Source organism: Musa acuminata, chromosome BXJ3-2 (assembly GCF_036884655.1).
Source record: "Musa acuminata AAA Group cultivar baxijiao chromosome BXJ3-2, Cavendish_Baxijiao_AAA, whole genome shotgun sequence".
Lineage (NCBI taxonomy): Eukaryota > Viridiplantae > Streptophyta > Magnoliopsida > Zingiberales > Musaceae > Musa > Musa acuminata.
The window spans coordinates 33,597,342-33,609,966 of NC_088350.1; the positions used below are offsets into that span (position 1 = coordinate 33,597,342).

A 12,625-nucleotide genomic window follows, 5' to 3' on the forward strand; every position below is an offset into this window, starting at 1 on the left:
TATTCACTATATCAATTAGATTTGAGTAAGCTAGATACTAATCATATCTAATTAGTTCGGATATTCACATCTACACGATCCGGAAGATACGGATTTAAGTATCAGATTTGATTTTAGATTCATCATTATCCCCCCCAAAAAAAAAGGAGAGAGAGTTAGTATTTGTTATTTGGATAATGATTGATTTGGACTTTGGTTTAGATCAATGGAACTCAAGAATTCTGAGGTTGGACGTTCGAACTGAGGTTGTACATTCTTTTTATTTTCTCTCTCTATTTTTTCTCCTTTTTCCACCCAAGAAAGGGACCGGCGCCAAGTCAACCATATTCCAACTGAGTCTGCCGTAAAAGTCAACGATACTTTATTTTTAAAAGTCAACGCTAATTTAATTGAATTTTCTGTAAAAAGGTCGACGATATTAAATTGGATGCCATCATCGTCGTCACCTCAATTGCTATCGCAACTCGCTCTTCTCTTCCTCTCTCATCAAAAGGTGGACGACAAGCGATGACAAAAGGAGGGATCCTAGCCGTCGATGGGGACGAAGGCCATCGGCCAATCACCTCCTTCCAACAAGGCGGTGCCACCACGACGGGTTTGTCTCCGCCCTATGACGTCGTGCGCGTAGATGTGGCGTCCAGTGATGCCACGTCGGAGGAGGAGGAGCTTCCACGTGTTACGAAGTCGCATCCGGTAACGGTACACGTGCGAACGTGTCGGATCGTCTCGGGCCAGATGTCGCCGCCACGACATCCGGTTCGGTCGAACGGCCAGCCTCCTGAACCCTGTCCGGGAGCGAACTCGAAAAAGGGCCTCGACGTCCAGCTCACCCAATGCGGAATTATCTCTAACCCTGTTCACAAAACCCAATTTAGTTTCCTAATTAAGCTTAATTGGAGGGAGTTCCTTGACTCGAACGATTTAAAGGCGGAAGGGATCCCCCCAAAACTTAACCGACGTTCGCGTTCCAGCGCTCGAGGGTGCGCGAGCACCCTCATCCTTGGATCCCTTCCCCTCCACCTGCCTCTCGCCATTGTGGGATCCGGGGAAGCTTGGGAGGGCGTTCGATCCTTTCCCTCCCCTTCCTCCCCCACAGATCGATTCCCGAGGGTTTGCGCTCGATCCCCTGGACCCCTGTCTCTCCTTTTCCGTCTAGCTGATTCCGTTTGATCCGATCGGTCTTCTTGAGCTTTTCTCGGAGATCGCGCGCAGTTTGGATCGCATCCTTTTTTTGGGTCTTGATCTTTTATCTGGGAAGCTAATTATCTGGAACTTCTTTTAGCTTCCGTTCGAGCTTCCAAATTCGGTTCCTTTGTTCTGTTATTTTCTCTTCGATTACTTGGTCTCCCGTGAATTCTATCGTATGCGAAGAATTTGGATTTAGGTTTTCGTGGAAAATTTGAGATGATTCTCGGCAATTGCTTCGTTCATTGTTGGAGAATATTTTTTTTTTATCCTGTTCATATTAAAGATTGCATTTTTAGATGATGGGGAATAGTTGTGTTTGATCCGAGCAGAAGAAACCATAGCCAGAGAAAGATGGCCCCGGGACGAAGGAGACACGAGCGACTCCGGTGGAGCAAGCTCTACACTTTTTCTTGTCTCCGTCCCACCGTGGTGACGGACGATGAGCAACCCCATCCCCTGCAAGGCCCCGGATACTCGCGGCTCGTCCATTGCAACCAGCCCGGATTACACCAAAAGAAACCGCTCAATTACTGCACCAACCACATCAGCACAACCAAGTACAACATCATCACCTTCCTCCCCAAGGCCATCTTCGAGCAGTTCCGCCGCGTCGCCAACCTATACTTCCTTCTCACCGCATCACTCTCTCTCACCCCCGTGACGCCCTTCTCTGCGGTGAGCATGATTGCGCCATTGGCATTCGTCGTCGGTCTCAGTATGGCTAAGGAGGCAATGGAAGATTGGAACAGGTTTATGCAGGACATGAAGGTTAACAGTCGTAAGGTCAGCGTCCACAGTGGAGAGGGGCGCTTCGGCTACAAACATTGGCAGGAGATTCGTGTTGGAGATGTTGTGAGGGTGGAAAAGGACCAATTCTTCCCCGCCGACTTGCTTCTACTGTCATCGAGCTATGACGACGGCATATGCTATGTCGAGACCATGAATTTGGATGGAGAAACAAATCTGAAGGTTAAAAGATCTTTGGAGGTGACTTTGCCATTGGATGGTGACGCCAGTTTCAGACATTTCACAAGCACCATTCGATGCGAAGACCCCAATCCCAATCTCTACACTTTCGTGGGTAACTTTGAGTATGAGAAGAAGGTTTACGCTCTTGACCCAGGTCAGATTCTCCTCAGGGACTCCAAGCTTCGGAACACTACATATGTCTACGGAGTGGCTATCTTCACCGGCCATGACAGCAAAGTGATGCAGAATTCTACGGAATCACCATCTAAGAGAAGCAGAATTGAGAAGAAAATGGATAATATTATATACGTTCTCTTCACCTTTCTCATACTGATTTCATTGATCAGCTCAATCGGCTATGGTGTGATCACAAAGTTCGGGATGCCACAATGGTGGTATTTGCAACCGAGCGAGACCTCATACGTTTATGATGCTTCGAAGCCTGTTTTATCTGGCTTCTACCATCTTCTTACTGCTCTTATTCTTTATGGATACCTTATTCCCATTTCACTATATGTTTCGATCGAGGTTGTCAAGGTCTTGCAAGCAACCTTCATCAACCAAGATATTCACATGCGTGATGAGGAGACAGGAAATTCAGCGCAAGCACGGACATCAAATTTGAATGAGGAGCTCGGGCAGGTTGATACGATATTATCAGACAAAACTGGCACCTTGACTTGCAACCAGATGGATTTTTTGAGGTGCTCCATTGCTGGAGTTCCATATGGTGTGGTTTCTAGTGAAGTGGAGATCGCAGCTGTGAAGCAGATAGCATCGGAAGTTTCTGGCACAATCGAGCAGCATAGCAGCACTCAAGATTTCTGGGAGGATAGTGGGGATGGCTTTGGCTCACCAGAGTGTGAATTGGAAGTCGGGATTGCTCGCATGGTTGGGAAGCCACAAAGGCCTACAACCAAGGGGTTCAGCTTCGAGGACGACCGCCTCATTCATGGGAATTGGGCAAAAGAGCCTAATGCCGGTACCATTCTTGTGTTCTTGAGGGTACTTGCTCTCTGTCATACAGCAATTGCGGAGGCAAATGAAAAAACTGGTGCTTTTACATACGAAGCAGAATCACCGGATGAAGCAGCTTTCCTTGTTGCAGCCAGAGAATTTGGGTTTGAATTTTGTAAGAGGACTCAATCAAGTGTCTTCATCAGGGAGAGATACTCTGCTTCGGAGGATCCTGTAGAAAGGTCATAGCTGAATCTGAATGGTGTCATCAGTTTGTTGTTTGTCTTTGTGGTGATTGTTACAATCTAAACCAGTGAGTTCTTCTTCTCTTTTTTCTATTTTGATTTAGGGAGTTCAAGGTTCTGAATATTTTGGAGTTCAACAGCAAAAGGAAGAGAATGTCAGTGATTTTGCGTGATGAGACCGGGCAGATTATTCTTTTATGCAAAGGTGCTGACAGGTACTTATCTTCACCATTGTTTCTAGTTCAGTTATCTTCTTGTGTTACAAAAACATCTCACGCATATGGTTGTGCATATAGGATCTGTCCATCTCCACATCGTAGATTTGATTTTGTGCCTAAAGAAGCTTTTTTTTTTTTTTCCATGAACCAAACAGCATCATTTTGGATAGGCTGTCAAAAAATGGAAGAATATATGAGATCGAGACGATTAAACATCTAAATGAATATGGAGAGACAGGCCTGCGGACTTTAGCACTGGCTTATCGTGTTCTTGATGAATCAGAGTACTCTGCTTGGAACACAGAGTTCCTTAAAGCCAAAACTACCATTGGGCATCACAGAGAAGCTGAACTCGAGCGTGTCTCTGACACAATTGAGAGGGATCTGATTCTTGTTGGTGCAACTGCTGTCGAAGACAAATTACAGAAAGGAGTAAGGTTTTGTGATTTCCTATTGATTTTTGCCTTTCTAAAGCCATCTCTGATCACATACTTTCTCCACAGGTTCCACAGTGCATAGATAAACTAGCACAAGCTGGTCTCAAAATCTGGGTTCTGACGGGTGATAAGATGGAGACTGCAATTAATATAGGGTACGCATGCCTCACCAGCAATTCACATACAAACACCATTTAGTAGAAGCGATGTCAGTTTCTTTCTTGCTGTTGCAGATTCTCCTGTAGTTTACTTAGACAAGGCATGAAGCAGATCTGTTTATCCGTCGATAGCAGTAACATACTGTCATTAAACAAAGAGAAGGTACATCATTTCACCATATCTGGTCAATTATTTTGCCCTGGGATGTTGATATCACGCATTTATATGTCTATATTTCATGACTGCTCTGCTCAGGCTGCAAAAGAGAATACTTTGATGCAAATAATTGATGCCCATGAAATGGTCAAGCTAGAGAAGGATCCAAATGCGGCATTTGCTTTGATCATCGATGGTAAAACCTTAACTTACGCCCTGGAGGATGACCTAAAGAATCAATTTTTAAGTCTAGCAGTAAATTGTGCTTCTGTCATATGCTGCCGGGTCTCACCAAAGCAGAAGGCATTGGTAGTATTGAATCTCTTACACAACTTTTTCTAATAAACTGAACACTCATGCTGGATCGAAAACATTACTTCGGTGAGTGATCGATGCTTATCTCTTGGTTTAGGTGACTCGTCTGGTGAAAGAAGGCACAGGTAAAACTACATTAGCCATAGGCGATGGTGCTAATGATGTGGGCATGATTCAAGAGGCTGATATCGGTGTCGGCATTAGTGGGGTAGAAGGAATGCAGGTTTGTAGTGTCGATAAGGATGCTTGTGTCGCCTTAAGAATCATTTACTCGCTAACGAGCTCATAATCATTTGGCCTTTTGCAGGCTGTGATGGCCAGTGATTTCTCCATATCTCAGTTTCGATTCCTCGAACGGCTTCTCGTTGTCCATGGCCACTGGTGCTACAAGCGGATAGCACAGATGGTGAGTTTTGGGAATACTTTCAATCGATGCCTTAGCATTCATATATGTACCAATCACTCTCTGAATCGACTCTGTTGTCTTGCATTCAGATATGTTATTTCTTCTACAAGAACATAGCCTTTGGCCTCACAATTTTCTACTTCGAGGCGTATACTGGCTTCTCCGGGCAATCAGTGTATGCCGACTGGTACATGCTACTATTCAACGTCATTCTAACCTCGTTACCGGTGATATCATTAGGAGTCTTTGAACAAGATGTCTCCTCCGAAGTATGCTTACAGGTATGCTTACAAGGTTCTGAAATCCAAAGTAGACAGACACATCTCGTTGCTGGTCTTCACAAACTATGCTTTCACCTTGTGCAGTTTCCAGCATTGTACCAACAAGGGCCCAGGAACCTTTTCTTCGATTGGTACAGGATTTTTGGATGGATGGGCAATGGTCTATACTCATCCATAGTCATCTATTTCCTCAGCATCCAAATCTTCTACAGCCAGGCGTTCCGCGCCAACGGCCAGACTGCCGACATGGCTGCCGTCGGCACGAGCATGTTCACCTGCATCGTTTGGACCGTGAACCTGCAAATTGTGCTGACAATGAGCCACTTCACATGGATTCAGCACCTCTTTGTGTGGGGCAGCATCGCCACGTGGTACCTCTTCCTGATAGCTTACGGAATGTGCTCGCCGGTGATCTCTGGAAATGCCTACCGGATACTGTCGGAAGCTCTCGGGCCTGCCCCCATGTACTGGGCTGCCACACTTTTAGTCACTCTTTCCTGCAACATTCCCTATCTGGTCTACATCGCCTTCCAGAGAGCCTTGAATCCACTTGATCACCATGTGATCCAGGAGATCAAGTATTACAGGAAGGATGTGGAGGACCAGCATATGTGGAAGAGGGAGAGGTCCAAAGCTAGGCAGAGGACCAAGATTGGTTTTACAGCAAGAGTAGATGCCAAGATCAGGCAGCTGAAAAGGAAGCTACAGAAGAAAGTATCATCGCTGAGCATCCAAACTCAATCATAACACGCCCATGGCCTCCTACTTGGTTGACTCTTTCTTCTCTGTGTCATCTGTCATTGGCTCTAGAGTTTTCTTCCTCACTAAAACGTTTCATATCTGGATCCATGTTGAGGCAAGGCTCTATGGAACTAGTTGACGTATATGTTGAGTCAATGCTCAATGGAAATAGTTGAGATACATAAATATATATACATAAATATATATATATATATATATATATACACACAGATGTAACTAAAGTTTTGTTTCATCTCTGGTACTTGGTGAATTTTTTCTTATGGTTCTATGTAAAGTTGCTTGGTCATTTGAAGGATCAGTATAATCCTCATCCTGATTCAATTTGAATCTGAATCGAATCGATATAGAATATTAATAAAATATTAAATATTAAATATTAATATAAATTATAAATTATAAATTTAAAACAATTGGAAAAGGTTAGTTTTAAATTATATTTTATCAGTTAATTTTACCAAGTTAAATTGATGATCAAATTTGATTGTATCTAATTGGTATTAGAAAGAGAACCCTCGAGATAATATCATAGAAAAATCAAGTATCGAACAAGATACTGTCTCTTAAATTTGATCATAATAATTATCCTTGGATTAAGGGTTTGTATCTATACCTTCATAAGATCAAACCTAGATCGATCCATACTACTAACGATAGGACCCTCCTGCGTCCTCACCTTAGAAATCCAAGTCTTAATCAGGTAGATCCATACAATCTATTTTCCTTTTTAGTATGATGACCAAAACATCATTTCCTGCGTTACCATGTGAAGTTGCCTTTGGAGTAAAAAGGACATGCTATAGTTAATTAGATGATATCGGAAGCTTACTAATGTGGTGATTGTTGGTGAACAAACGTGCCGTGGCTGGTGAGTCAGTACGGCCTAGTCCACGGGTCAATATGGAGTCTTCGGTTAAGCTGGATGTCGAGGTCGATCGGGCCCTCGTGACGGGGTATTGATCAGCGTTCCTTGTGTGCCGATCCGGGCGCTATGAATGTCGAGCTACGTCTCTCCTTCTCCGGGGTCGCTGGCAACTCACCTTTATGAGGTGACCGGGTTTTCCTGTAAAAATGGTCCTCGTCGAGATCACCCGACGAGGCCCCTCCGACGAGCAAATCAATGGAGTGATTAATTAATCTTTTTTCCCCTCCTTTGCCAAATGCTGACTATAGGTCTTTATAGTACCGTAGGTGGGTCGATCGTACGCGGGTTGACGTGGTAGACATGTTAAACAGTGTCTTGGTACAGATTCTGATTTGACGTGTCTCGAGAGCGGCACTGTCTCGGAATTCCTAAGATATGATGTGTCGAGCAATATCCTAGTACGAATTTTGACCATAGTCGATGGCGTCGAACTCTGACGACCAAAATATACCGTTTAAGTGATGACGATAGAATAGGTTGTGGATCGGAAGGTTGCATCCAATTTGTGTTGGGATGATCTATTCCAATCTACTTAATATATATAATGTCATGCATGAAGATTAAAGAGGTTGTGTTGTATCATTTGCATTGGGATCTGTTTCTCATGCACAATACCACAATCTGCTTCCCTGAGCTTTGGGTTTGGCCATTATGTCGACATGGTGAACGAACCACGAAAGGACACCGCCCTCCGTCGTGGACTTCCAGACCTGTCGCCATTATGTCGACATGGCCCTACCAAGATGGCCCCCGTTGGTGGTCCCACTTTCCCGGTCAGTATGGCCGCGTCCGCGGCGACTCCTGGGGTCTCATCACGGCCGTCCGTTCCAACGGACGCATCGAGAGAGCGGTGCGCTCACCCGCGCGACGTCCGCCTTGTCGTATCCCCCCACCTCCCTCTTTCCCCGGATGACGACATCCTGTCCCCGCGAATCAGTTTATAATTCCGCCGCTTGTTCGTCACACGCCCCGAAGTACCTCCGGCCCGTCGAACGAAGGACATCGGCGAACGAGTCCTGCTGTCCTTTTTTCGAGGTACGGATTCGATGGAATCCCTTCGCTTTCCTTGATCCCTAATTCTGATTTTGCTCTTCTTTTCGTGTTCTACGCAGGATTTTGATCCTCTGCCCGTCTTCGCTCGATTCCGCGACAAATTGACCTCTTTTTGGAGGTAAAAATCGGTTTCCTTTTGTTTTTTTATATGGTTCGTATGTGTTTGATCTTGGATGCTGATTTGTGGTGGTGACGATGGTGGTGAAGAGAGGATGTGGGCGTCGATGGCGACGACGAACTGTGCCTCTGTCGAGGCGGTGGAGGAGTGCCTGGACGAGGAGGCGGCGTTGTGGCTGAAGCTGGCTGCGATCGGGGCGATCCTGATCGCCGGAGCTGTCGGTGTGGCGATCCCCCTGGTGGGAGGGAAGGGGCGACTGGTGCGCACCGACGGGGGTGTCTTCGTCTGCGTGAAGGCATTTGCAGCTGGCGTCGTGCTCGCGACGGGCTTCGTGCACATGCTCCACGCTGCGGAGTCGTCGCTCACGAACCCATGCCTCCCGGACTCACCCTGGCGGAAGTTCCCCTTCGCCGGCTTCGTCGCCATGGCGGCGGCGCTGGGCACGCTCGTCGTCGACTTCGTGGGGACCCAGTTCTACGAGCGGAAGCACCGGAAGGACGCGACGGCGGCCTCTGCGGCGGCGGATCTCGAGGAGAAGGGGATCACCGCCGCCTTGCTGACGCCGGAAGCGGATTCCGCGGGGAGAGGGAAAGACCCGATGCACATCGTCGGGATGCACGCCCACGCGGCGGCCCACCGCCATAGCCACTCGCACGCGCACGGGGCGTGCGACGGCGCCGCGGTACCCGTCCGGTCCCACGGCCACGCGCACGAGGAGGAAGGCGAGGGCTCCTCCAACGCACGGCACGTCGTGGTGTCACAGGTAACTCGATCCGCCATTGTCTCGATCCACACCGGAACTCGGATCGATCGAACACGGGAAATAACTCACGTGAACTTCGTTGCCAGGTGCTGGAGCTCGGAATCGTGTCGCACTCCGTGATCATCGGGCTCTCCCTGGGCGTGTCGCAGAGCCCCTGCACCATCCGGCCGCTGGTGGCGGCTCTCTCCTTCCACCAGTTCTTCGAAGGCTTCGCGCTGGGCGGGTGCATCTCGCAGGCACGGTTCCGGAGCACGGCGGCGGCCATGATGGCGTGCTTCTTCGCGATCACGACGCCGGCGGGAATCGCCTTGGGAGCGGGCGTGTCGTCGTCGTACAACCCCAACAGCCCGAGGGCGCTGGTGGTGGAGGGCATGCTGGACTCCATGTCGGCGGGCATCCTGATATATATGGCGTTGGTGGATCTCATCGCGGCGGATTTCCTGAGCCAGACGATCAGCTGCAACGTGCGGCTTCAGGTGGCGTCCTACTTGGCTCTGTTCCTCGGCGCGGGGGCGATGTCGGCCCTCGCCATCTGGGCTTGACTCGAGCAACGGAGGCACGTTTTGGCTTCCCTGCACGCATCGGTATACATCACTCATTGTTTTTTGGGATTAATTATTTGGACTGCAAGTATTACATCTTAAACATTGCTTCTGTTTTTTGGGTTGATAAGAGATGTAGACGTCATAGCCAATATTGAGGTCCACATTTGTAGGCCATGAGAGCGATGATTGATGATTGATGATTGATGATTGATTGGAGCATTGCGTGCACATCGAGATAAGCATGATGTGGAGCTATCGTTTTCTAGATAATTATTACAAAGCATTATTCTGATCAAGAAAAGTGAAACCATCACTTACCCAAACCCTTATGGTTCTTTATATTCCTAAGTGAGAGAGATGGTTACTAAAGAGTTGGTTCTGTATCATTGACCGTAAACTTTCCAGCTTCAATCACCTGTTTGACGAAACTGCGGGGCCCACGGACGTGGTATCATGAGACATACTCGTGGTGGGTGGGTCCCGATTTTATGTAGCATCAATTAAACTCACACAACGACGTGGCTACCTCTGGTTTTATCACGTTCGCACGTCAACCGAAGGCAGCGCCACTAAATATCACATTCCATAGATAATTAAATATTTTTTACATATAAAAAAAAAGTAAACAGTTGGAAATTACATATATAAGGAAGAAAGCCTTATATATAATTAATTTAGTGTGTAAATTTCAAAGATATTTAACGCTCAACATCCTATTGAATCCAAATGCCTCCGATTCTAGTTCCTAAATCTCGCCCACCTGCGTCTCTACCAACGTATCCGAACCGTCCATTTGCACACGGATCCGGCGGCATCCGAGCGATCGCTCGACGTTTACACGTGTCTTCCCCGAGCGTCCATTATTGAGGAGACATCACGTGATCCGCGAAGAGCTGGGCAGTTTCTAGAAACTTCGCCTGCGACGCCACGTGACGTTCTCTCCCGGTGGAGTTCCTTTCCCCTGTTACTTACCAGCAAGGAGTCCAAGAACGAGCGAAACCATCGTCGGCTTCTCGTTCCTCCTCCTCCTTGATCTTCTCATAACTTTTCATTGGTTGTTGAAGTTTCGAGGTCTGTGATTTGTGGGTTCTTTGTGTGACTTCTTGGCATGGATCATCGCAGGATCTCAAGGCAATGACGAGTCATCGTCTCGTGCTTTCCGTCCTGATGCTCTCTGCTTCGACTCTGTCCCTAGCGACCCGATCTCTTCCCGCTCGATCATTGTCGGTTTCCTTTATCTAGAGTTCTCGAGGGTTTTGAGATTTGTTCTCGTATGCTCGTTTATTTTCTTCGATTGGACCCCAAGGCAACGACGAGTCTTGTTCTCGTGGTATCCAGCCCTCGCCGTCCTGATGCTCTCTGCTGCCTATGACATCTTTATCGAAGCGATCGCTTGATCGCATTCCTTTACCCAGAGATCTTGAGGGTTTTGAGATTTGTTCTAGCGTGTTTGTTTATTTTCTTTAATCGGATCCTTCTCATGGTATTAACCCTTCGTCACCGCGTGCTTCTTCACGTGAGCGGTTTCTTTGTTTGATTTCTTGGCTTGGATGATCGCGGCGACGGAAGCCAACGACGATCCTCGATCTTGTAGTATCCAACCCTCGCCTCGTTTATTCTCTTTGCTGTCTGACTCTGGCCCTAATTTTCCCATTTCTTCCCTGTCGATCTTTATCGCATTCCTTCTTGAGGGTTTTGCGATACGTTCCTGCGTGTTTATTTATTTTCTTTGATCGGATCGTTTTCATGGTATTAACCCTTCGTCGCCGCGTACTTCTTTATCGAAGGCGGTTGTTTGGTAACCCTTCCTTTCCATAACAGTGCGTTCTCAGTCCATTGTTGTGTTTGCTTGTAGCATTATGTGCAGTTGTCGAGGGATTATTGCATGAAATCTGGTTTTGAATCTAACGTATAATACTTTCTTCCATGATCATGTGTTTTTTAGAGTTTTAAGGATGGTAATTTCTATTATAAGGTTAGATTTAAACGTTTTATGCTTTCTTAGTATGTGATAACCTGTTGCGGCTGTTTGGTGTATAATATTTGTAGTTCATTTTGTTGAGGTAGATATTTTGATTGTTTTGTTGTCTTCATTTCGTGATTTCTGTCTACTTGAAATAAGTTTGGTTATAGGTCGCACATCAACAGCCTGGAGAATCTTTTCAGGATGGTTTGGTCTGAGTTCGGTGATGGGACATCTTTTTTTTTTTTTTTTTTTGTACGCATTTGTATACTACGATTAACCCTTTTGTTTCCTAGCATTGATTGTCGTAGACAGATCATGGACACAGGACGTGATGGGGTAAATTCTCCAATTTAGCATTAACAGGGTAAACTCTCAAACTCGTCGTGTTGCATGATACAGGACATGGGGTGGCTTATCGCTACGAGTTGATTCAGCGTTTCCAGCATTGATAACAATATTGACAAAACGTCAACTTGTGCTTCTCATTAATCATGTTTTTTTGGTCCCTGTCCAAGCTGAACTTTTCTTAAATTTTTTTGTGCTTGATGAAATAAATTAGTATTCTTAATGCTATTAGAAAATGTGAAATACTAACATAATGTCTAATTCGAAAAAAAAACGTCTAAGAAATTAGAAAGCACACAAAAAATGTAAGTGAAATTTCTTTTAAACTTTGAAATGCTGATGTGAATGCCGATTTTGATTTGGATAAAGCCCACGAAAACTTTCTACCATGACAATTTTTTTTAAAAAAATCTTGGATATTATTCTTAAATTTTTTAAGAATATTTTGAAAATATTCTCAATATTTGCAAAAGAGATAACGAAATTTTGGGGAAAAAAACTTTTTTAAACCATGAAAATTTTGAGAATGTCTAAAAAATGTTCCTTAAATTATGAAAATATTTCTTAAATCATAAGCGTTTTAGAAGTAAAAAATCATTGCACTTTGTGCTTTGCAAAGTTGCGTTTCAGAATCATTCCAATGGCCTCGGCTTAAGTGGAATACAAGTAATATATGCAAGTCTTCAAGGACGCACGCTGCAAAGCTCAATATGGTCCAAAGTCTCACAGCAAAGTTAGAAAACTAGAAAGAAGGAAAAATAGCAACAAATCTTATAATCAGAAACAAGTCTACTAGAATAACAATATTTCGTCCAGTAAA

General features: G+C 45.6%; 2 protein-coding genes across 2 annotated transcripts; both read left to right on the forward strand.

The window, feature by feature from the left end:
* Nucleotides 1-950: 950 nt before the first annotated feature.
* Nucleotides 951-6,222, forward strand: LOC103976439 (probable phospholipid-transporting ATPase 4). Its single transcript, XM_065138474.1, has 11 exons — nt 951-1,110; nt 1,518-3,356; nt 3,464-3,574; nt 3,733-4,009; nt 4,081-4,169; nt 4,248-4,335; nt 4,429-4,638; nt 4,742-4,867; nt 4,952-5,050; nt 5,140-5,331; nt 5,416-6,222. Exons 2-11 carry the CDS (start codon nt 1,540-1,542, stop codon nt 6,076-6,078), a joined length of 3,672 nt encoding a protein of 1,223 aa, XP_064994546.1. The 5' UTR covers nt 951-1,110; nt 1,518-1,539; the 3' UTR covers nt 6,079-6,222.
* Nucleotides 6,223-7,951: 1,729 nt separating this feature from the next.
* On the forward strand, nt 7,952-9,710 carry LOC135584402 (zinc transporter 10-like). Its single transcript, XM_065140583.1, has 4 exons — nt 7,952-8,050; nt 8,128-8,186; nt 8,276-8,949; nt 9,036-9,710. Exons 3-4 carry the CDS (start codon nt 8,281-8,283, stop codon nt 9,489-9,491), a joined length of 1,125 nt encoding a protein of 374 aa, XP_064996655.1. The 5' UTR covers nt 7,952-8,050; nt 8,128-8,186; nt 8,276-8,280; the 3' UTR covers nt 9,492-9,710.
* Nucleotides 9,711-12,625: the final 2,915 nt, after the last annotated feature.